We start from the raw sequence: 18641 nt of genomic DNA, 5'->3' as shown, positions 1-18641 counted from the left end.
GGGGAGGGGGAGGAGGGCGGGGAGGAGACCAGGGTCCCAGAGCAATGGATGAAGCAGGATGGAGGCCAGCAGGGCAGGCAGGGGGCAGGCAGGCAGGGCACACTTGCGATCCATTCACATTGCAGACACCACATGGTTCCGTCTCCGCCCCAGCGGGCCACAGCGGCAAAGCAGGCTAAGTGTAGGCAGACTTTCGACAGCGCCTGGGTCCCCCACAGTGGGCCTCCCTGGGGTTGGCCAATTGGAACAGGGTGGCGGGCGGGGTGGGGGGGCTGGCCGGGGGAGGGGAATGGGGTCAGATGTGTGGCCAGTTTTGCCTTCTAGAAAAAGCCTCCCCTGGGTGCTCGCTCAGGTGTGGAGACTCCAGAACTCTCTCCTGTCCGGAAGGATTCCCCATTGGCAACATCTGGTGGGAGAGGGCTGGCTCTGGGTTTCTGGAAGCCTGGGAGGTCTACGTTGGATACCAGTCTACCAGCAGCTGCCCAATCCCAGCACCCGGAGACGGAAGAGAGCTTGGAAGGAAAAGGCCAAAACCAGGGTGCGCTTCCCCTTAAAGCGGAGACACATGACCTTGGTCTCTAGACACCTCCCTGGACTCCGGCTGCCGGGTGCCTGACAAGCGGCCACCAGCTGCTTCCCACGGTGGACGGTCTCCGCAGGCTGGGGTCTGTGGGGCAGGGGGAGGAGAGAGGGGGTTTCTGGACCAAGGAAGCCCTTCTGGAGCTGTCCACACCTGAGGCCACAGGGCTTGCCAAGGGCAGGGGCTAGAAAAAGTCCCAACAAAGCAGCCCCAGGAAATACAGAAAAAGGTTTTGTTTTGTTTTTTATAAAAAGGAACAAAAACCAAAAACAGGATCTCTTGGCTCAGTATAGTGGGGTTGTCTGTGGTTAACTTGGTTCGGTTTGGTTTTCCAAAACCTGATGGATAAACGCCAAAGCAATCCGCTGCTGCCATAGCCGATGGGGGCCAACCCCGAGGAGGGGGGGTGCAGAGGGGACACAAAGAAAAGGGTTTTGCCTACCTACGGAGCAACGAGCCAGGCTCGGACCCAAGCTCAGTGACCCGCTGCGCCGTCTGCCCTACTCCCAGCCTTCGCTTTGCGTCCAGAGTGCAGCGTGAGAGCAAATGCAAGAGACCAAAACAGACATTCAAAGCATCATGGGTAGGGATCAGGGGTGAAGGTATGGCCAAGCTGCTGGGAGGAGAGAGCAGACACTAGAAAGCCAAGCAGTCAGGTGTTTTAGTACCGGATGTCAGGAGGTCCCTACTACCCAAATATCCCTGCCAAGACCTCACCAGCTCGCGGGGGCAGCCGGGCCCCGCCCCTCCCCCTATCTGGGCTCTCTCCACTGCCCCGTCTGGCCTGGTCTGAGGGCCCCTGGCTCCCTCTGCCCACTCTGCGCAAATGGCCCCTTGCTAAGGGACAGGGAGGGGCTGCCTGCTTCCCTACAGGGTCTGAGCTGGGGTAGGAGAGCCTGAAAAACATAGAAGCTGGAACTCTGGCTTTAAAGGGGAGGAGCAGAAGGGGTCAGGGAAGGAGGGAGAATGATGCACCAGCCAGACTGGTCTGCAGAGGCCCGAGCTGAGGGAGGCCTCGCAAAGGAGGCTGGCTGGTGAGTTAGTGGCCTCCCCCTCCGAGGCCCAGACTGCGTTTTCTCAGGCACAGCAGCAGCCCAGGAGAACATGAGTCCTGCAGGCACGTGGGCCCCTGCTGTGCTACCTCCTGGTCACCCAAAACGGATGTGGGCCAATCAGGACGGGAGGCGTGGGCCAGGAGCAGGCGGACCAGGAACGGAATCAGGGTAGAATCCAGTCCCAGGGCCCAAGCCAGTTCCCATCCAGGTTGGCCGCTATGGTCTGGGCCTCCCTCAGGGAGCATGGGGTCTGGGCTCTGGGAATCCCTGAAGGGGGGTGGGGGGTTCACCCTGAAGCACATCCTAAAGTAGGGTGAGGAAGCACTGCGGATCCTTTGGCTGCCCCACCACCCCTGGGACTCTTCCAACCCGGGAAAAGTCACAGCCAGGATGGTCGAGGGGCTCACGGAACCCCACCCTCTCTTCACAAGTGAGGCAGATAAAGTTCCCTGGGCTGGGCCGGGCCAGGGTGGGGTGCCGGCAGACCAGGCCTGTGGGCTCCTAGGCCAGTGCTCTCTCCGAAGCCTGGGCCCCGCCGCTTAACATGGCAATGAAGCCCACGCTTCCACATCTCATAACAAAACTCGGGGCGGCAAATGGTCTCAACCCTGCACTGCCTACATGCCCTTTAAAACAGAAACATGTGTTAGGAAACAAGTGTTCATATTTTTAAAACCACTGTTACACAGGAATAGAGCTTTTAAGAAAATAAAAAACAAACAAGCAGCTAAAAAAAATAAAAATAAAAATAAAAAAGGAAGATGAAGCTGGAGGTGAACGCAGTTGACTTTAAATCTGAAGAATGAAACGCATGCCAAGAGCTACCAGGGACACTTGAACGATAGAGAAGAGCGGCAGACTGCACACCCCAGCTCTACCCCTTGGGGGGGGCAGGGGGGAGGGGAAGGAGGGACAAAATGAGGGGAGCAGCAACCTAACGGTCTAGTAAGGACACAGCAAGAGAGACAAGGCACACGGGTTTAGTTAAAAATGAACTCGGTATGTTTAATAAAGCTTGGTATTACCAAAATCGCGGTACAAACATCAAGTCACACGCCCACACGACAGAATTCCATTTACAAAATGTCCCTTGGGAGGCCTCCTCCGGGCCTGCGCCCGGGGGAGAGCCCAACCCAGGCCTGCGGTCTAGGGGGCAGAGGCGGCCAGGAGGAGGGCAGAGGGGGAGAGTGGACAGGGGTGGAGACTAAAAACAGTCCATATAAAAGCTCAAAAAGAGCCAGGCCGTGGCATTATCACAATGATACAGGTACAAATAAGAACAAAAATAAAACGACTCAGGCGGATACAGCAGGCTACGCTGCCAAGAACCAAGACGGCCGCCCTTCCCGAGGCGTCCCAGAGGGGCCACCTCTGCCCGCCATCTCCTGCCATCTCCTGCGCGCTCGCTCGCTCTCTCTCTCGCGCTCTCTCTCACTCACTCTCTCGCTAGAAAACACGGAAGGTATTTTGTGTTTGGAGCTAGTAACCTTGGTCAAACGAGTCCTCCGAAGAATCGCTGAAGGAGGAACGGGCCTCGACCTCTTGAAGCAGCAAACAAAAGGGCTGCTTCCTGCCGGCGGCCGGCTTGGGTTTGAGAGTCCGCGCGGCCGCCAGGCCCCTCTTGCTCAGCTTGGGGCCCGCGGCCGCCTTGCTGTTCTTTGCCACCATGCCGCACAGGATGGAAGACGTCAGCTTGGAGCTGGACGGGCCTTGGGCAGACCACTCATCCTTCAGGAATTCTTCGTCTTCCTCTGAGTCCGTATCTGCAGTCAAAGTAGTTTTTAATAAAGTAAGTCACGGAGCGCCGGGGCGGGGAGGGGCTGGTGTGTCTCATTACGCTTAGTGGTTTCGAGAAGGCCCTGGCGCAGGCTGGGGCAGAGAGCTCCAAATGCCTACAGGCCGTGGAATGAGCCATGCGCCACCGCCCGGACCGCTCACCTCTCCCCTGGAAGGCCTCCCAGCTGGGGGCGTCACTGAGCTCGTCCCATCTAGGCCCTGGGGGAGGCAGGAGCCCCACTCTCATGAGGGTCTCGCCCCTGGCTGTGGAGGGTGCTGCACCCAGCCCACGGGGAGGGACAAGGCCCAAGAAAGGACAGGCCCAGAGAAAGCTCTTCTCCCCCAGAATACCCGCTTCCCACTGGTGTGCTGGGTGGCACGGGCAGACTCACAAGAGCAATCATGCATGCGTGTCCCAACCCTCCCCCACCCGGCAGCATCCCAACAGCCCCTCAAGACGGGCCACCGTGAAAACAGTTACACCAAGGAAATTGGCAAATGATGTTCCCCCCAACTTTCTCCTATCGAAGGGCCAGGCTGCCAGCACACTGCTCCCGGCTTCCCACAAGTCTGTGAGGTCAGAGTTCCAAAGCTTTCCCGGGAGAGGATCCCCTGGCTTTGGAGAGGAAGGACCGTCAAGCGGGCACAGTTCTGGTCCCTTCCACCGCATCCCAAACATCCTCACACCATTGTGATCCGTTTTGCATATGGCGGCATCAAGCAAGATTTCACTGGAAGAAAGAGCTCCGCAGCCAAAGACTGTGATCTCTCGATCTGATAAAATCCACTCTAAACAGGAGGAACATGACCAGAGATGCAGCTCTGGCAACACCTACCACGTGCGAGTCCACGAGAAACCCCACGTGCCAGACTCAGGAGGTGAGGGGGAGGCAGTGTCCGTTGGCTGCCGCCACCTCCTCCTCCTCCACTTCCTATGTCAAGACCCCACCGGCAGGATGGCCTCAACTCGAGGCAGGGGTAGGACAAAGCAAGCCCCTGCCCATCGTTCCCAAGGCCGCACCCAGGTTGGAGCCACCCACGGGCAACAACACCCAAGTCAGCTTCCCACCAGGTGTGTCCCCCAAGCCCCAAAACCCAAAGTGAAAGAGAGAAGAGAATCCTCTCTTCCCATCTCCTGCCAGCCAGCCTGTGCTATTCTTGTCCTCCTTGTGACTGTGTACCCTTGCTTACCCAGAACTGTGCAAGAACCAACATAAAAAACACAAATGAGAGCCTCTCCAGAGCCAGCCACGTATCAGGGCCCACATCCAGCTGGAGACAGACCTTCAGACCCGTGTGTTGCAATGTTTACTCACTTCTCCCCGGGACAACGGAATTTCAGACACAGGCCCAGCAGCTAGACTAGCACCGTGAACACACACATCTGCACACAGCGGGCTCCCCAGCTCAGAGCACGCCCGACATCTCAGCGGCTGAGCTGACCTCTGGTCTCTCAATACACCCCCACCACCTGGAAGTGGGAGGAGTCTGGGGTTCCTCCCACAACCAGGCAGGCTACAGCCAGAGGCCACTCACCCTTGAAAGATCAGAGCTGCAGCAACGCTCCCCACTCCCCTCATCATTCTGAAACCAGCGGAGATGGAAAGATCCGAGGAAAGCCCTTCTTCCCCTCTTCCTCCAGAGCTAGGAGGTACCAGTACGAGCTCACGGTGGCTACAGGCCTGGGCACTCCTGCTCGGATCATATCCAGCTGAACCGGAGGGCCACCAAAGCTATGGCAGTCAAGGCTGTCCTCAGCACATAAGCCACAAAAGAGCTGTTTACTTCACACACGTCTCTGCATCAGCCCTACAGACCTATTAGTCCACAGTCACCAAACCCATGAACGTTAAACACACACACACACACACACACACACACAGCTTAATCTCGTGCCTCGTCAAGCTCTTCACTGACACGAGCTCACTTAAAGCTCAGGACAGGCATGGGAGGCAGGCAATGATAACTTCATGCCCACAAAAACTTTAGTTCCTTTCCTTAACAAACTTATAGGCGTCCACCTTCTTGGGTGAGAAGTTCAACCACCACCACCACCCCGACACCTAATAAACGGTGCAGCGATTGATCAGAAGCCTAGACATACACACCCAGGGAGCCGCCAACAGAAAAAGACCCCCACCCCAGTCAGAGCCTGGAGCCTCCCCAAACAAACCCCGCAGACAACTGCCAGGAGCCACCAAGTCCCGCCTGGCTTTCCTGAGGCGGCCAAACGCCTGGTGCGCTTGGGTTCTGGGCACCAGGGGCTCCTCCCACACACACACCTAGCAGCACCCACTACATGCCATGCAGCGGCCCTGGGGCCCCTGGAAAGCAGGTTGTCCGCCCACACACGCACCTAGGAGCACCCACTACACGCCACGCAGCGGCCCTGGGGCCCCAGAGCCCACAGTGAGCTGGCAGCAGGGACCCACGGCCCAAGGCAAACCGCCTAGGGAAGGAGCTCTGATGCGGCAGGCTCCGGGCCACTGAGAGATGGCTCGGCCGGTCAGGCCAGGCCCCGCAGCAGCTGTGCTCCAAGGCTCGACGGCTCCCGTCATGGGGCCGCGCCATCCTGGCCCAGCCAACTCCCCAACCCTGGCGGTCAACCTAGCCCTGCCGCGGCCGCCACCCTACCCTCGGGAACAACGCGGAGCAGCCACCTGGAGGGCTGTCAGAAACATAAAGGGAAACACGGCCCGCACAGCACTCAGGGCGCTGCCCGGTACGGCGCGCGCTCCACTGACACCGTTCCTGACGGAGAGCAGCCTGCGGGTAGGAGACTGACTCATCTCTATGGTCGTCGTGAGCGGCCGCTCTAGGCCCAGCAGCCGCCAACTCTGTGGCACAAAGACCTCCACAGCGATGGCTTCCCCACGAATAAGAGGAAGGCAGGTACAGGAGGCCAGGCGGACTTCTACTCCCATCCGCCAATCACAAGGCAGTTCTGCTTTAGGCCTCACCCCACCCAGCGCACGCACTTCCGGCCTGGAGCCGCGTAAACGCCAGAGACGTTTACGCGTGCCCACGAGAGACAGAAAGAGGAGACTGAGGAGAGGAAGCGTCCCGAGGCGGCGCGGCATCCACTACTTACTGTAGGAGTAGCTGCTCACTTCCGAGGCGAACGGGGAGTGGGCCGACTTGGGCTGGCCTCTGGCCTTGAAGCCCACCTCCATCTTCCTGGCTTTGGCGGCCCTTTTGTGTTTACCTTCTCTGGAGGCTTTGAGAGACAGGCCGAGGCCTTTGGCCAGCGCCTTCCGGTCCTTGCCCAGCAGGCTGTCATAGGGCGTCAAGTACCTGCCGCAGCCCCCGCTGGCTTTGGACTTTCCCCCGGAACTGTCCGAGAACTTGAAGGGCGACTTCAATTTGTCCTGCTTCGTGAGGGAGAGGGCCTTGTCCAGCTTGCTTGCCAGCTGCTCCTGGTCACTGGCCATCTTCTTCTTTTTAATCTTTAGCTGGAGAGGGAAGTTGGGGAGTCACGGGTTAAGACATTTGGCAAAACAGGATCATGTGTTTCGGCGGACATGTGCGGCAGCTGGGCTCCAGTCCTTTCCTCCTGCCTGTGGCTTCTAGCAAGCTTCTCGACTCCTCTTGGCCTCAATTCTTCTGCTCCATAAAAAGGGGATAATTATGTACGGGCATCTCGGGGTTGTTCTGAAGATGAACCGAGATCAGGCCCACAAAGCTCTTATCACAGAACTGTTACTGCGGTTACAATGATCACAAACACTGGCATTTCCACCGGCCCTGCCTGGCACTGTCTGGTGCCTCCTCGGGAAGGCCTTCAACCAAGCAGCACCGCCCATGAGCAGGAGAAGGCAGCTGGATTAGGGAGGCGGCATGGAACCGAGATGGAAAACCCAGATCATAGCATGGATGCCCACCTAAAGCAGCCCATCCAACTAAATGGGCCAAAGCCGACAAGAGAATGCCCTACGAGTGTGCCCTGGGTGCCTGAAGCAGAAAGCGTGACTCAACATTTCACAGATTACATTCCCAGTTGCACATCTGCTGTGGTCACTTGCTGTCAGAAGGAAATGTGCAGCCTGAAAACTGTTAATGCTCCTCATTTGAATGTTTTATTCCTATTTTTCCTTAATCAGGTAATACGGGGGGTGGGGGGGAGCGGTTGGGATAGGTTCATTTAAACAAGTATCCTTCACAATTTGTGAATAAAGGATCCTGATGTACAAACTGGCTCTATTCCCTCCTCCTGGATCCAATCCCCCCCATATGTGAGTTATTTCACTCTGATGGCCACATCACCAGACAGTCCCCTTGCATGGGGCTTTATGGGGAGGGATGACAAGGTATATAAGTATTTAGAGGCGAGGGCCTTAAGTGGCCTATTTCAATGCTCTGCAGAAGTAAGAAAAATCATGGAGCTGGCTCTCACCCCATTACCTATGGAGAATTCACAAGAAAATTACAATGGCATCAAGCCCTTACTTCTTAGAACTACAGAATGGTGAAGCTGCTCAATGAACAATTACACTGTTAAACAACAGTAGCTGCATTATTTGGTTAAGAACTTGCAGTCTCTCTCAGTGGCTTCACCAAAGGGTCATGGAGCATGCACAGGGGGTGTGGCTTTCTGTATCTGCTCTACCTGAGGCTGTGCTACTTTGGTAAGTCTCTGACCTCCTCTGGGCCTGAATTTCCTCCTCTGTGCAATAAGCAAGACTAGGGAACAGTCCCTCTGGCACTAAGGCAATCATTTCTACAGTTTCTGTGCAGCAGGTAGGTCCCACAGGCCTGTGAAGGGAGTGTGAATTCTGGCATACCCTCCAGACCGGCCACCCTAAGAGGGAAGCACATCCAGAACACAGGGTTACCGACCTGACTCATGAAGTCCGACGAGGCTTCGTGCTCATCCCAAGCCTGGTTCCTGCTCCTAGCTTTCCCAGTTCCAACCAGGGCATCATGTTCCTCCTCAGGTCCCTTGTGTCTCTTCCTCATCCCTGCTCCAAGCTCGTACTCATCCGATGTCAGCAGGGGCTTGCTGCTCAGCCTGAAACCCAGATGTGCTCCCAGTCAGCACGCTGGCCAAGAAAGACTCAAGGGTTGGGGGGGTCCGCCCTCACAGCCCTGAAAGGTGGGCTCTGGATGTCGAAGCACAGACAGTGATGGCAGAGTGATGAATCTGGGAGACGGATCCTGTAAGACTATGGTGCTGGGATTCTACTTGTGAATGGGGCAGAATGAAGAGTTTAATGGGAAAGAAGAAACACTTCTCCAAGGCAGTATCCTCTGCTGGCCTCTTTCTCGTGCTTCTTCACACATACACTCACACACACACCTTATCAAAACGTGCCAAGAACAAGGATCAGAAAGGTCAAGGAAATTCCCCAGGATGGGAGGGGAAGGAAGAGCCACTGGCTGGTCTCCTGTACCCCGGGGATTAAGACAGTCGGAACACAGTCCCATGTTCAAGGCTTCTCTTGCCTGCTTTAAGCTAAACCCTCACGATAAGAGCAGCTAAGTTTTATTTGGTGCTTACTATGTGTTTTGCTGTGTGTCAGTGCTGGATACTTTAACCACAAAACAATGTCTACATACTGTTTTTTACACGTGGGGAAACTGAGGCTCCAAAAAGCTAACACCCAGTCCGAGGTCACAACAAACACTGGATGGAGCTGGGACTCAAAAGCAGGAATGCACGCCCACCTCCAGGGGCCATGCTTCTCACCAGTGGTTGCCTGCTGGCGGCCCCAGCCCCTGTGGTTTCAGGAACTGCTTCCCTCCCCACCTTTGGCTGGTTTTAGGAGATTTCTGCCTCTCTCCATCCTCTTTTCTCAAACATGAACATCCAAGGAGAATAAATGCAAGTCGTGGGGACACCTGGGTGGTCTTTGACAAGCCCCGTGGCTGAGCCACTGCCTCTCCTGTGCCTTTTGGGGGTGCCCTGTGGCCCCCTCTGCTTCCTCAAGCCAAGCGCCGGGCCACCTACTGTGTGCCCTGCTCCGACGTCCCTGGCCGAGGCACGCTCCAACCCCGCTCTTTTGCTGGGCCTCATCCAGCTCCTGCTGCTCCCTGACACCCAGGGAAGACCACGGCATCATTCCTATCCACGCCCAGCCTGGAGGAAGAGCTTCGTTCCAGCCACCGTTGGAAAAACCTCCAGAGGTGCCACACATAGCTCTCGCTGCCACTCAAGGAGTGCACAAAGGAGCAGCCCCAGCTCACAGGCTCGGGCACGACAAGCCAACAGGTCAGGCCAGGAGGACAAGAGTGACACCATCAGTCATGGAGGGAAGCAAGTGACGGTACAAGTCAGAGTCCGCCCCGGGTGGCCAGAAGCCTGGCGGATCCCTCTGCAGGCAGGAGGTGTGTGGAGAAGAGCAGGAATTAGTCCCTAGCCGTGGAGAAAGCAGGTGTGGCAGGAAGATGGGCAAGGAGCTTAGTTCACGGCACGGAAACCTCTCTCACTGGGGTCACCTGCCCACCCAGTGCCGGGTGGATGAGTCTACCTGTCCATTCCGCCACTCGCCTGGCTCACCCTCCTGGCCCGGGCAGCGCACACCGTGCTCCCTGAGAGCTACCAAACCAGGTGGGTCAGAGCCCGAGGGACGCAAGGTCCCCGGTGCCCAGACGCAGGCCCTGCTCGGGCCTGTGCTCCTCCCCTCCGAGCTCTGTGCCAGTTCCCGACCCACCGAGGGGCCAGCCTTACTTTCCGCTACTGTTGCGGCTCTTCCCTCTCTTGCGGGGGGGCGACAGGGTGCTCAGGGCGTGGGTCCGTTTCCTCGGCCTGCCAGGGCCTCTGCGTGCCAAGCTTCTATGGGGTTCCTCGCGCCTGTCCCTTAAAAAGAATCACACGCTTGGCTGTGAACCTGGGGGGTGGAGGGGGCGTGGAGAAGGACACACGATGCACACACGTCACTCGGGTCCACACACACCTCTAATGGCCTACCACAGCCAACCTAGTGAGCACCAGCGCCTACGAGAGCCCGACCAGGGCACCGCCTGCCGGGACCTTTGTCGCCTGGCCAGCCGGGGCCGCAGGGAATGGCTGGGGTGCGGCCGGGGTGCACACTCACTCGGAGTCGCGGCGTCTCTGCAGCTTCACCAGCTCTCGCTGCTTCTCCTTGTACCGCCGCTGGACCTCAGCCAGTCGCATCCGGAAGTCCAGCTCCATGGCATCCATGCTTTCCAAGGAGGACTTCATGGCATACATCTGCGGGGAGAGTAGGGTAAGGATGCCAGCGCCCACGAGCTCCCACCACCTGGCCAGGCGTCCACTCAGACAGGAATGGCAAGGCTTGATGGCGACCGCGGCCCAGCTCAGACCTCACCTCTGCCGCTTACTAACCACGGCTGTGGGCAGAATGCAGGATAGGGACCAAAACTCAACTCTGCAGGGCTGCATCAAGGCCTAAGTGGCCCAAGACAGCTGCTCACATAGTGTAGGCCATCATGTCATCCGTCACTTACAGAGGTGAGGTGCTTGCCCAGGGCCCAGAGGCACCAAGGGGCACAGGCAAGGCTGTTCTTCCTGAGCCATCATCAGGCTGTCGCCCATGATCACACGAATAAACGCAGACCCAGAAAGGGGATACAGCTCTCCTAGGACTGCACAGCAAGTCAGCAGCCGAAGCTGGCCTCAGATCAGGCCCTTCCGACTCCAAAGCCAGCCATGTCCCCAGCAAGATGGCGTCTCTGGGAGACCCATCTCTGCCCCCACCCCACTGGCCACAGGCAGGCAAAGACAGGCCCAGGACACCTCACCCGCTCCTCCTTCTTTTGCATCCAGCTATACTTCTTGTTGGGGTTCAGCTCCCGTGGAAGCCGCAGGTTCTTGAGCGGGTCCACGAAGGGACTGTCCAGCACCTCCTTCAGCATGTGGCTGCTGGCCGCCAGCAGGCTCTCCAGCGAGGGCCGCACCGCCAGGCCCCGCTCCGCACCTGCACACAGGAGGCAGGTAAGCCCACGCCTCTGTGCCTGCCATGCTCCCTGGTGGCAGCCAACCCCACTCGGACCCCAAACAGTGAGAAGGAGCCCGGGACCAGCTCATGGCTTGCCCGAAGCCACCTGGCCCCCAGGATGCTAAACAGACCCCGGCCTTTCCCAGAAGCAAGAAAGGGCGCTAAGTGAGACAGGCAAAAGCCAGGACGCACAGCACAGCTCTGTTCCAAACGCCCACTGCCCTATAGGGAAAATCGCCAAGAGTGGCCAAGTACACCCACAGAGGTGCTTTCTAGGGTGTGCCTCCTACTCGTCGGTCCTTAAAATGTTCCATGGGGAATATGCATGGTTTTCATATTCAGAAAGAAAGGGCCCAAATTAAGTTTCATCAACTGTCAACATAGTAGGAGAACACAAAAAAGACAAACCACGCAGAAAGGTGCCAAGAAATGAAAACCTTCCCAGCCCCAGCCTACCACAGCCCCCGCCCCCAGAGGCACCACCATTGACATTCCGGTAGAGGGCTGGAAAAATAAGAACCCCCACTCGAACACATGCCACGTCCTGGGCATCCTTTATACATACAGGAATGACATCGGCGCATACATATGGCATCACACCGTTTTCCACTTAACCTCTTTTCACATTAGCACATGACAACAATCTACCACATGTTGTTGGCTTGGACCTTATGAATTCCTTTCTGGGTTTTTTTTGTTGTTTTTTTTTTAATTTATTTTTGAGAGAGGGAGAGAGATAGCATGATCAGGGGAGGGTCGGAGAGAGAGGGAGATACAGAATCCGAAACAGACTCCGGGCTCTGAGCTGGCTGTCAGCACAGAGCCCAATGTGAGGCTCAAACCCACAAACCATGAGATGATGATCTGAGCTAAAGTCGGACGCTTAACCAACTGAGCCACCCAGGCACCCCTGGACCTTATGAATTCTGTCATTTCTGCAGGTCAGCAGTTTTCTGTGTGGCCAAACCCACTAACAGCCACCTAGAAGTCTCTTGCACTGCTGAGTTTTAATTCATCTAAGTCTAAATAATCCCCCACTCAACAGTATTTCTTTTTCTTTTTTTTTTTTTTTTTTTGGTAGTGGAGGAATAGGCACACAGCCAGGACACAAGTGTTTTAGGAGAATTCCTATCTCTGTGATTAACAGGATTAAGGTATGTGCATTTATGTCTGTTAATAAATATTCCCACTGCCCTTCAGAAAGGGCACGGCACCCATCTCCCCTCCAATCTCTCCCAAGGTAACAGGAGTTTTAGCTTTTTTATTTGGTGTTATCTTTGTGATCTAACACGTGATCAGTTTTTATGAATGTTATACATGTGCCTGAGAAAAAAAGTGTATCATTCTTTTTAATTTTTTTAATGTTTATTAATTTTGGAGAGAGAAAGACCAAGCACAAGCAGGGGTGGGGTAGAGGAGCGAGACACAGAAGCTGAAGCAGGCTCCAGGCTCCGAGCTGTCAACACAGAGCCTGATGCAGGGCTTGAACTCACAAACCTCGAGATCATGACCTGAGCTGAAGCTGGACGCTTCACCGACTGAGCCCCCCAGGCACCCCCAACGTATATTCTTTACTACCGACGTGTGCAGTTCCATAAAACAGACATAACTGATCATCTCGCATAGATCAGAGCTTCTCGACCTTGGCACTATCCACGTTTCGGTCAGCTCATCCTCTGCAATGGACCCAGCTTGCCTGGGCATGCGCTGTAGGAGGTTTAACAGCATCCCCTACCTTTCCCCACTAGATGGCAGCAGTACTCCCCCCAAGCTGGGACAACCCAGAGGGTCACTGCTAGTTGAGAACCAGCGGTTTCGCTCTTCTGTATCCTCAGGGGCACGGAGGCTGCAAAGTGGCAAACCCCGTCAGCGCACAAGGCCTGACCCCGAGGTGCTGCCTATGCATCGGACCAAGGTCCTCCGAACTAAAATTCTCAGCTGTCAGATAAGGCAGGAGAGCATGACTCCATCACAGAGGAGGGGATCAAGGCACAGCTTTGTCTCCTCCTTTACCCTCCGAACCAGACTGGCTGAGGCTCTCACAACTGCGCCCAGGGTGGCCTGGATGACTCTAAGCCAGCTGTCATGGGATGAATCACGCCTGCCCCCCCCAAATCCATACGTTTAAGTCCCGACCCTAGGATTTCAGAAACTGAACTTATTTGCAGAGTTTCTGAAGAGGAGAAGATGAGCCCTGATCCAGTAGGGCGATGTCCCTATAGATGGGAAAGCTGGAGATGGCTGCAGAGGCGAGGACACAGGGAGAAGACGGTGTCCACGCACCGGTAGAGAGGCCTCAGCAGGACCCCCAGCCCTGCGCACACCTTGGGTTAGAACATCCGGACGCCCCCCAGCCTGCGGTACTCATGACAGCAGCCCCGGCTGACTACCACCCAGCCTCGTGGCTGTGCCAATGCACGGGTGACCCAGGGGCCCTGGGGAAGCTCTACGTGCGACCGGGGGCCTTGTCAGAGCACCGATGCTCGTGTTCTGTCGGCAGCTGCCTGCAGGGAAGGGGGCCACCGGGACCTCCCTCGCCCCTGCTGTGCACACACCCCTGCAGACCAGCACCTCCAAGTGCGCTTTCCAGCCGCGGGCCACAGATCCAGCCCCGGGCCACACCTCCAATGCAGAAACCAGCTGCGGGTGCCAAAACCTCCTGCCACTGTTTCCTGGCAAGTCTGCTCTCCAGCGGCTCAGGCTAGAAACCTTGGAGTCGCTCTGATGCCAGCTCAGAGGGGGCAAAGCCCCCTGGATCCACCTTAACTTCTACCCAGAGTCCTTGCCCCTCACTTCTAACCACCACCCCAGGGTCTGGGTCTTCCTACATCCACCCTTGCCCCTGCCTCAAGGGTCTACACAGCCCCCCAAAACGACCGGAGCTAATTAAGTCTGATCCTATCATTGTAACTCCAAACCCTCTTCCAGGGGGTGCCCAGGGTCCCACCCCCGCCCCCTCCCACCAACCCCTTTGCAGCCACCACTCTCCTCCTTCCACTCTACTCCACCCCCAGCCTCCAATGTACACACACTGTTCACCTCAGGGCCTTTGCAGGCGCTATTCTGCCAGCAACTCCCACAGAAGAGTTCCTCCCTGGCCTTCCCCTGTAAGAGATCACCCTTCCCACCTCCCTCCTGCTACCACCTGACAGTGCCAAGGGCTGCACTCTGCGGCCCCCACTGAAAACCCAGCACCTGTTGGTAGGATCAAGGGGGTTTTCTTCTAAAAAATAACTTTTTGTGCCAAATTATTTAAGCAAGCGCAAAAGTAGTAATGAACTCAAGAACCAAACAACAGACACCTGTGGGGTGTGGGGGAGTAGGTATCACTTGTCCAAGCTTCGGGGGGACCACGTGACCGTGGCGATAAAAAAGCCTTGAAAATGTGATTTTGTTCTGTCCCAGCAAATCCACCCCGGGAATAGACCCCCAGAAAAAGCAAGGTGCAGACAAACATGTATCACGTTATTTACAACACTGAAACAAAAGGCACACTAAAATGCCTGATGATCTAGGACTAGCCAGGTCCTTAGAGGCTGGGGCCTCTACTAGGTGGAAAACTCGACTGTCCCCTAAAAACATTGTTTAAAGACCCAGAGCTGTGGGGCGCCTGCGTGGCTCAGTTGGTTAAGCATCCAACTTCGGCTCGGGTCATGATCTCAAAGTTTGTGAGTTTGAGCCCTGCAATGGGCAGCGTGGAGCCTGCTTGAGATTCTCTCTCCCCCCATCTCAGTCTGTCCTCCCCCGCTCACACACGGTCTCTGTCTCTCAAAATAAATAAACAAACTTAAAAACAAAGAAGAAAATAAAAGCACATAGCTTCAGAAAGCACTTAATAAAAAACATGCTAAGTGAAGAGAGCGGCTTACACAGCATTGTTTACAAGACGATCTTAATTTTAGAAGTGTGTGTGTGTAGAAAAAGTTCTAGAGAAAAGGCACCAAAACACTGGCAACGCTATTATTATCTCCCTGACAGCTGTCGCCTGGGCCCCTCCTTCCTCCGCGCCAATTCTGGGCCAAGCGTGGGGTGGCGAGGCTTGCCTGGCCCACCGCTCCTCCTGTACGCGTTTCTTGGAGCACCCCGAGTTTCTGTGTTGAACACCCGCGGTTTTCATGCCCAGCCCAGAATTCGAGGGCCTCCCGCTGGGAGCACCCATCCCCTGCAGCACATCGGGGGAGGTGCACAGACAGCCTGCTCCATCTCATCTCCCAGGCCACAGAGTTCGATCCTGCAGGAAGCAGGAAACCCCAGGGAGCCAATGAGAAGGAGCCAAAGTGCCTTTGCCAGAGCTACCAGGAAAGAGGTGGCCTCTTTTGGGAGTCTGCTGAATCAGGCAGGCCCACGGGCCTGCGAGGGAGTGTTGGGTGACCCCCAGGAGGACAGCGGGCCTGCCGTGAATGAGGCCGACAGACAGAAAAGTGGAGCAGGTGGAGAGAGAAAGAGATGGGGAAGGGGTACAAAGGAAAAGAAACTCCTGACGACGGAGGGCCCGGATCCAGCCATACCTGAAACTTACTACCTAATTACTGCTGTACATGGGTTCCAAGAGCCAATTAATTTTCCTCCCCAGTTTCTAACAAAGAATCTGGTGCTCATGCAAAATGCAGCACTAACCGAATGAGGAGAAACTCCACCGTGCGGCCCGCGGACCGGCTGCACAGAGACATAAACGCACGCAAACGCTACTAACCTGTAAATGACCAACATGACAAATCCTGTCCCACATGTTTTGGTCTCAACTTTTCAAAAATGGGTGCACATAAACCCCATCTCGGGGCTTTTCAAAATGTTTAAATTCTTCAGGAAACTACCAACACCAGAAGTGCCATAGAAACCAATTGCCCGTCGCGGGTCGCAGCTCACCTCCCCCATCCTGGCTCCTCTTCTCCAGCTCCAGCTCTGCGATCTCGCTCAGCAGGGTGATGCCGTGCAGGAAACTCTGCTCCAGGACCAGGCTCTGCGCCACCTCCAGCTTCTCCAGGGCCTGCGCTCCGGTGCCCGGGGACGGCAGAGGTCTGGCCTGGGGCAGTTCCGCAGCCGCCGCCAGGGCGTTCATGCCAGCCAGCGGGTCCTCCAGGCCAGGCGCGAACTGGTCAGAGCCTTCCTCCTCGAGGAAGCAGGTGCCGCCAGGCACAGGTGCGGCCTCCGGGGCCTCCAAGCTCAGGCCCTCTCCGTCCCCGGCAGGCATGTCACAGTCTGCCAACTCCAGGCTGGGCCGGGCCTCGCTGGGGGCTGCCTGGGCTAGGCCCTGCTCGGGCGCCGCCTCTGCCACAGGCACAGCCATGGGGACGTCGACAGGCACCTCCACGGGTTCCTCCTTGGCCTCAACCAGCGTCTCCGGCGTCAGCCGCGCCCCCAGGTCCGGGGCCGCCACGCACGACTCTGTCCGGCTGGGTGAGTCAAGCCGCGCTTCGGCCCCCTCCATGTAGTCCGGGCACCCGGGGGCCTCCACGGCCCCCTGCCCGCTGGCGCTCAGGGCCTGGGCCTCCAGCAGGGCGCCTCCGCAGCTGGCCGTGGGGCTCGGGGCCGCCAGGGCTTCGTCAGGGGGCAGCGCCAGAGGTGACTCCAGGGAGGGCAGCTCCGCGGGACCTTCGTCCATATCCTCCACCTCCGCCTTCACCTCCCGTTCCGCCAGCGGCTCTCCTTCAGGGCCCTCCCGCAGTGGCTCTGGGATCTTGGAGGGGGACAGGCGGATGGGCTTGTCTTCAGGCGAGAGCGCCAGGCGCTCGGGCCCGTCGGCCGGGAGCGGCACGTCGGGGGCCAGGCCATCGGCGTCGGATGCGGCCGTGGGCTGCAGCAGGAACGGGTAGGGCCTCCCGTAGTGTGGCGGCAGGGCCTGAAATGGGTACCTGGGTGGGATATCTGCCAAGGACACGGAGAGTCAGCAGAGGCCCCTTCGCCTGTAGAGTCTGACATCCGCCGCATCCCCCGTCAACACACCCCCCTCCACCAGCCAGGGCGGAGCCCCCCAGCCACCCTCTCTCCACCCGGCAGGCCTACATCAGGCGGCATCTGAAGACCCCTGTGGCCTCTCTGCACGTCCAGGACACAGAGAGACAGGTCAGCCACCATCTTGTCCCCAGGGGGCTTCAGGTCTCAAAGGCAGAAACCGTAGTCGGATCTTTTGTTTTCTGGTCCTAACGCCTCTGCGCCCAGCACGAGGCTCAGTAGACCACCCATGGTCTTGACGAGTCTGGAGCCGTCTTTGGCCTCCATCCCTGCCCCTCCCCGTTCAGGCAGACTAGGGGCACCCGAGCTGTTCACGAGTAACAGTAACACAGCGCTGCCCTCGCTTTTCGACTCTGAGCTCCCACCCTTGAGTTTAACCTCCCAAGAGCAGGATGGCAGCCGACCCTCTGAGGGGCTTCTGTGCAAGCTCCTGGGGCACCACGGGAGCCAGGGCAGGGGGAAGGCGGGGGCCTGGGGCAGCCCCCAGGACCAGGCTTAGCGCCGGGTTTTAGCATGGCATGGACTCTCCCCAGAGAGGGGCAGCCGCTTGACCCAAGTTTCTGGTGGCAGAATCTGAATCAAAACTCAAACCCTCCCAAGCACGCTCTCACAGTCCTAGCAGCCACCAGGGCGGAGGGACACCATTAAGGCCACCTGCTGCACGTCCCCGCTGACACAGGGCAGGGGAAGAGCACCTGTGCTCAAAGCACACGGCGGAGGGTGGGGTCGGGGGCCAGAAAGGGTGTCCCTGTACCACTGTTATCACCGTGACAACCCTGCACGTCCCTCGTGCTAGGCACAGGCTAACCCTCAGAAAGAGCCCTTCTGAAGTAGGTTCTAAGGTCACGCCCATTTCCCTGATTTTACTACTCAGGTGGGGCTGGAGAGAGGCCGTGTCCAACTCAACGTGCTCATGCATTCATTCCAGGGCCCGGCGGCAGGCCCAGGACACAGCAGGTGCCCAAGAGAGATGGAGGGGAAAAGGGCTGGAGGAATGGATGGTAAACGAACCGGCGGGGGATCAGCTCCGCCAGAGCCAGCCTGGGCCCCCTCAGCCCCCCATCACCACCTCGGGGTCTCAGCCACACTCCTACCCGAGAACAAGGCCTGGAAGGGGCTGGGTGCTTCCTTCTCCAACTCCAAGTCCTTCTTCTCAACGACATTCTCAGGTGCCGCCTCCTTGCGGGTGACACCAGGAGCTGGCGGCGGGGAGGCGGGTGGCGGGCTGCTGGGGTGGGAGCCGGGCGTGGCGGGGTAGGCGTAGGTGGGTGCCTTGGACGCGTCCTCCAGCTTCTGGATGACCTTGGCCTTCAGGGCAGCCACGGGGGAAGCGCGGGGAGATGGCGGCGGGCTCACGGC

General features: G+C 57.5%; 1 protein-coding gene across 1 annotated transcript in view; it reads right to left on the bottom strand.

Annotated features, from left to right (window-relative positions):
* TNRC18 (trinucleotide repeat containing 18) overlaps window positions 1-18641 on the bottom strand; it is a gene marked incomplete at its 5' end in the record, with an annotated part of 89794 nt that overhangs the window by 31866 nt on the left and 39287 nt on the right. The window contains 8 exons of the mRNA XM_077758840.1: window positions 3123-3398; window positions 6503-6863; window positions 8248-8419; window positions 10079-10207; window positions 10446-10582; window positions 11134-11309; window positions 16197-17195; window positions 18377-18641. The exon at window positions 18377-18641 is cut by the window's right edge and continues 10 nt beyond it. Coding sequence (XP_077614966.1) covers window positions 3123-3398; window positions 6503-6863; window positions 8248-8419; window positions 10079-10207; window positions 10446-10582; window positions 11134-11309; window positions 16197-17195; window positions 18377-18641 — 2515 coding nt within the window. The remainder of the gene's footprint in view (window positions 1-3122; window positions 3399-6502; window positions 6864-8247; window positions 8420-10078; window positions 10208-10445; window positions 10583-11133; window positions 11310-16196; window positions 17196-18376) is intronic.

The sequence above is a fragment of the Crocuta crocuta genome, unplaced genomic scaffold (assembly GCF_008692635.1).
Source record: "Crocuta crocuta isolate KB4526 unplaced genomic scaffold, BGI_CrCroc_1.0 scaffold273, whole genome shotgun sequence".
Classification (NCBI taxonomy): domain Eukaryota; kingdom Metazoa; phylum Chordata; class Mammalia; order Carnivora; family Hyaenidae; genus Crocuta; species Crocuta crocuta.
The sequence above is the reverse complement of the archived record's forward strand: the minus strand, read 5'-3'. Positions and strand labels throughout refer to the sequence as shown.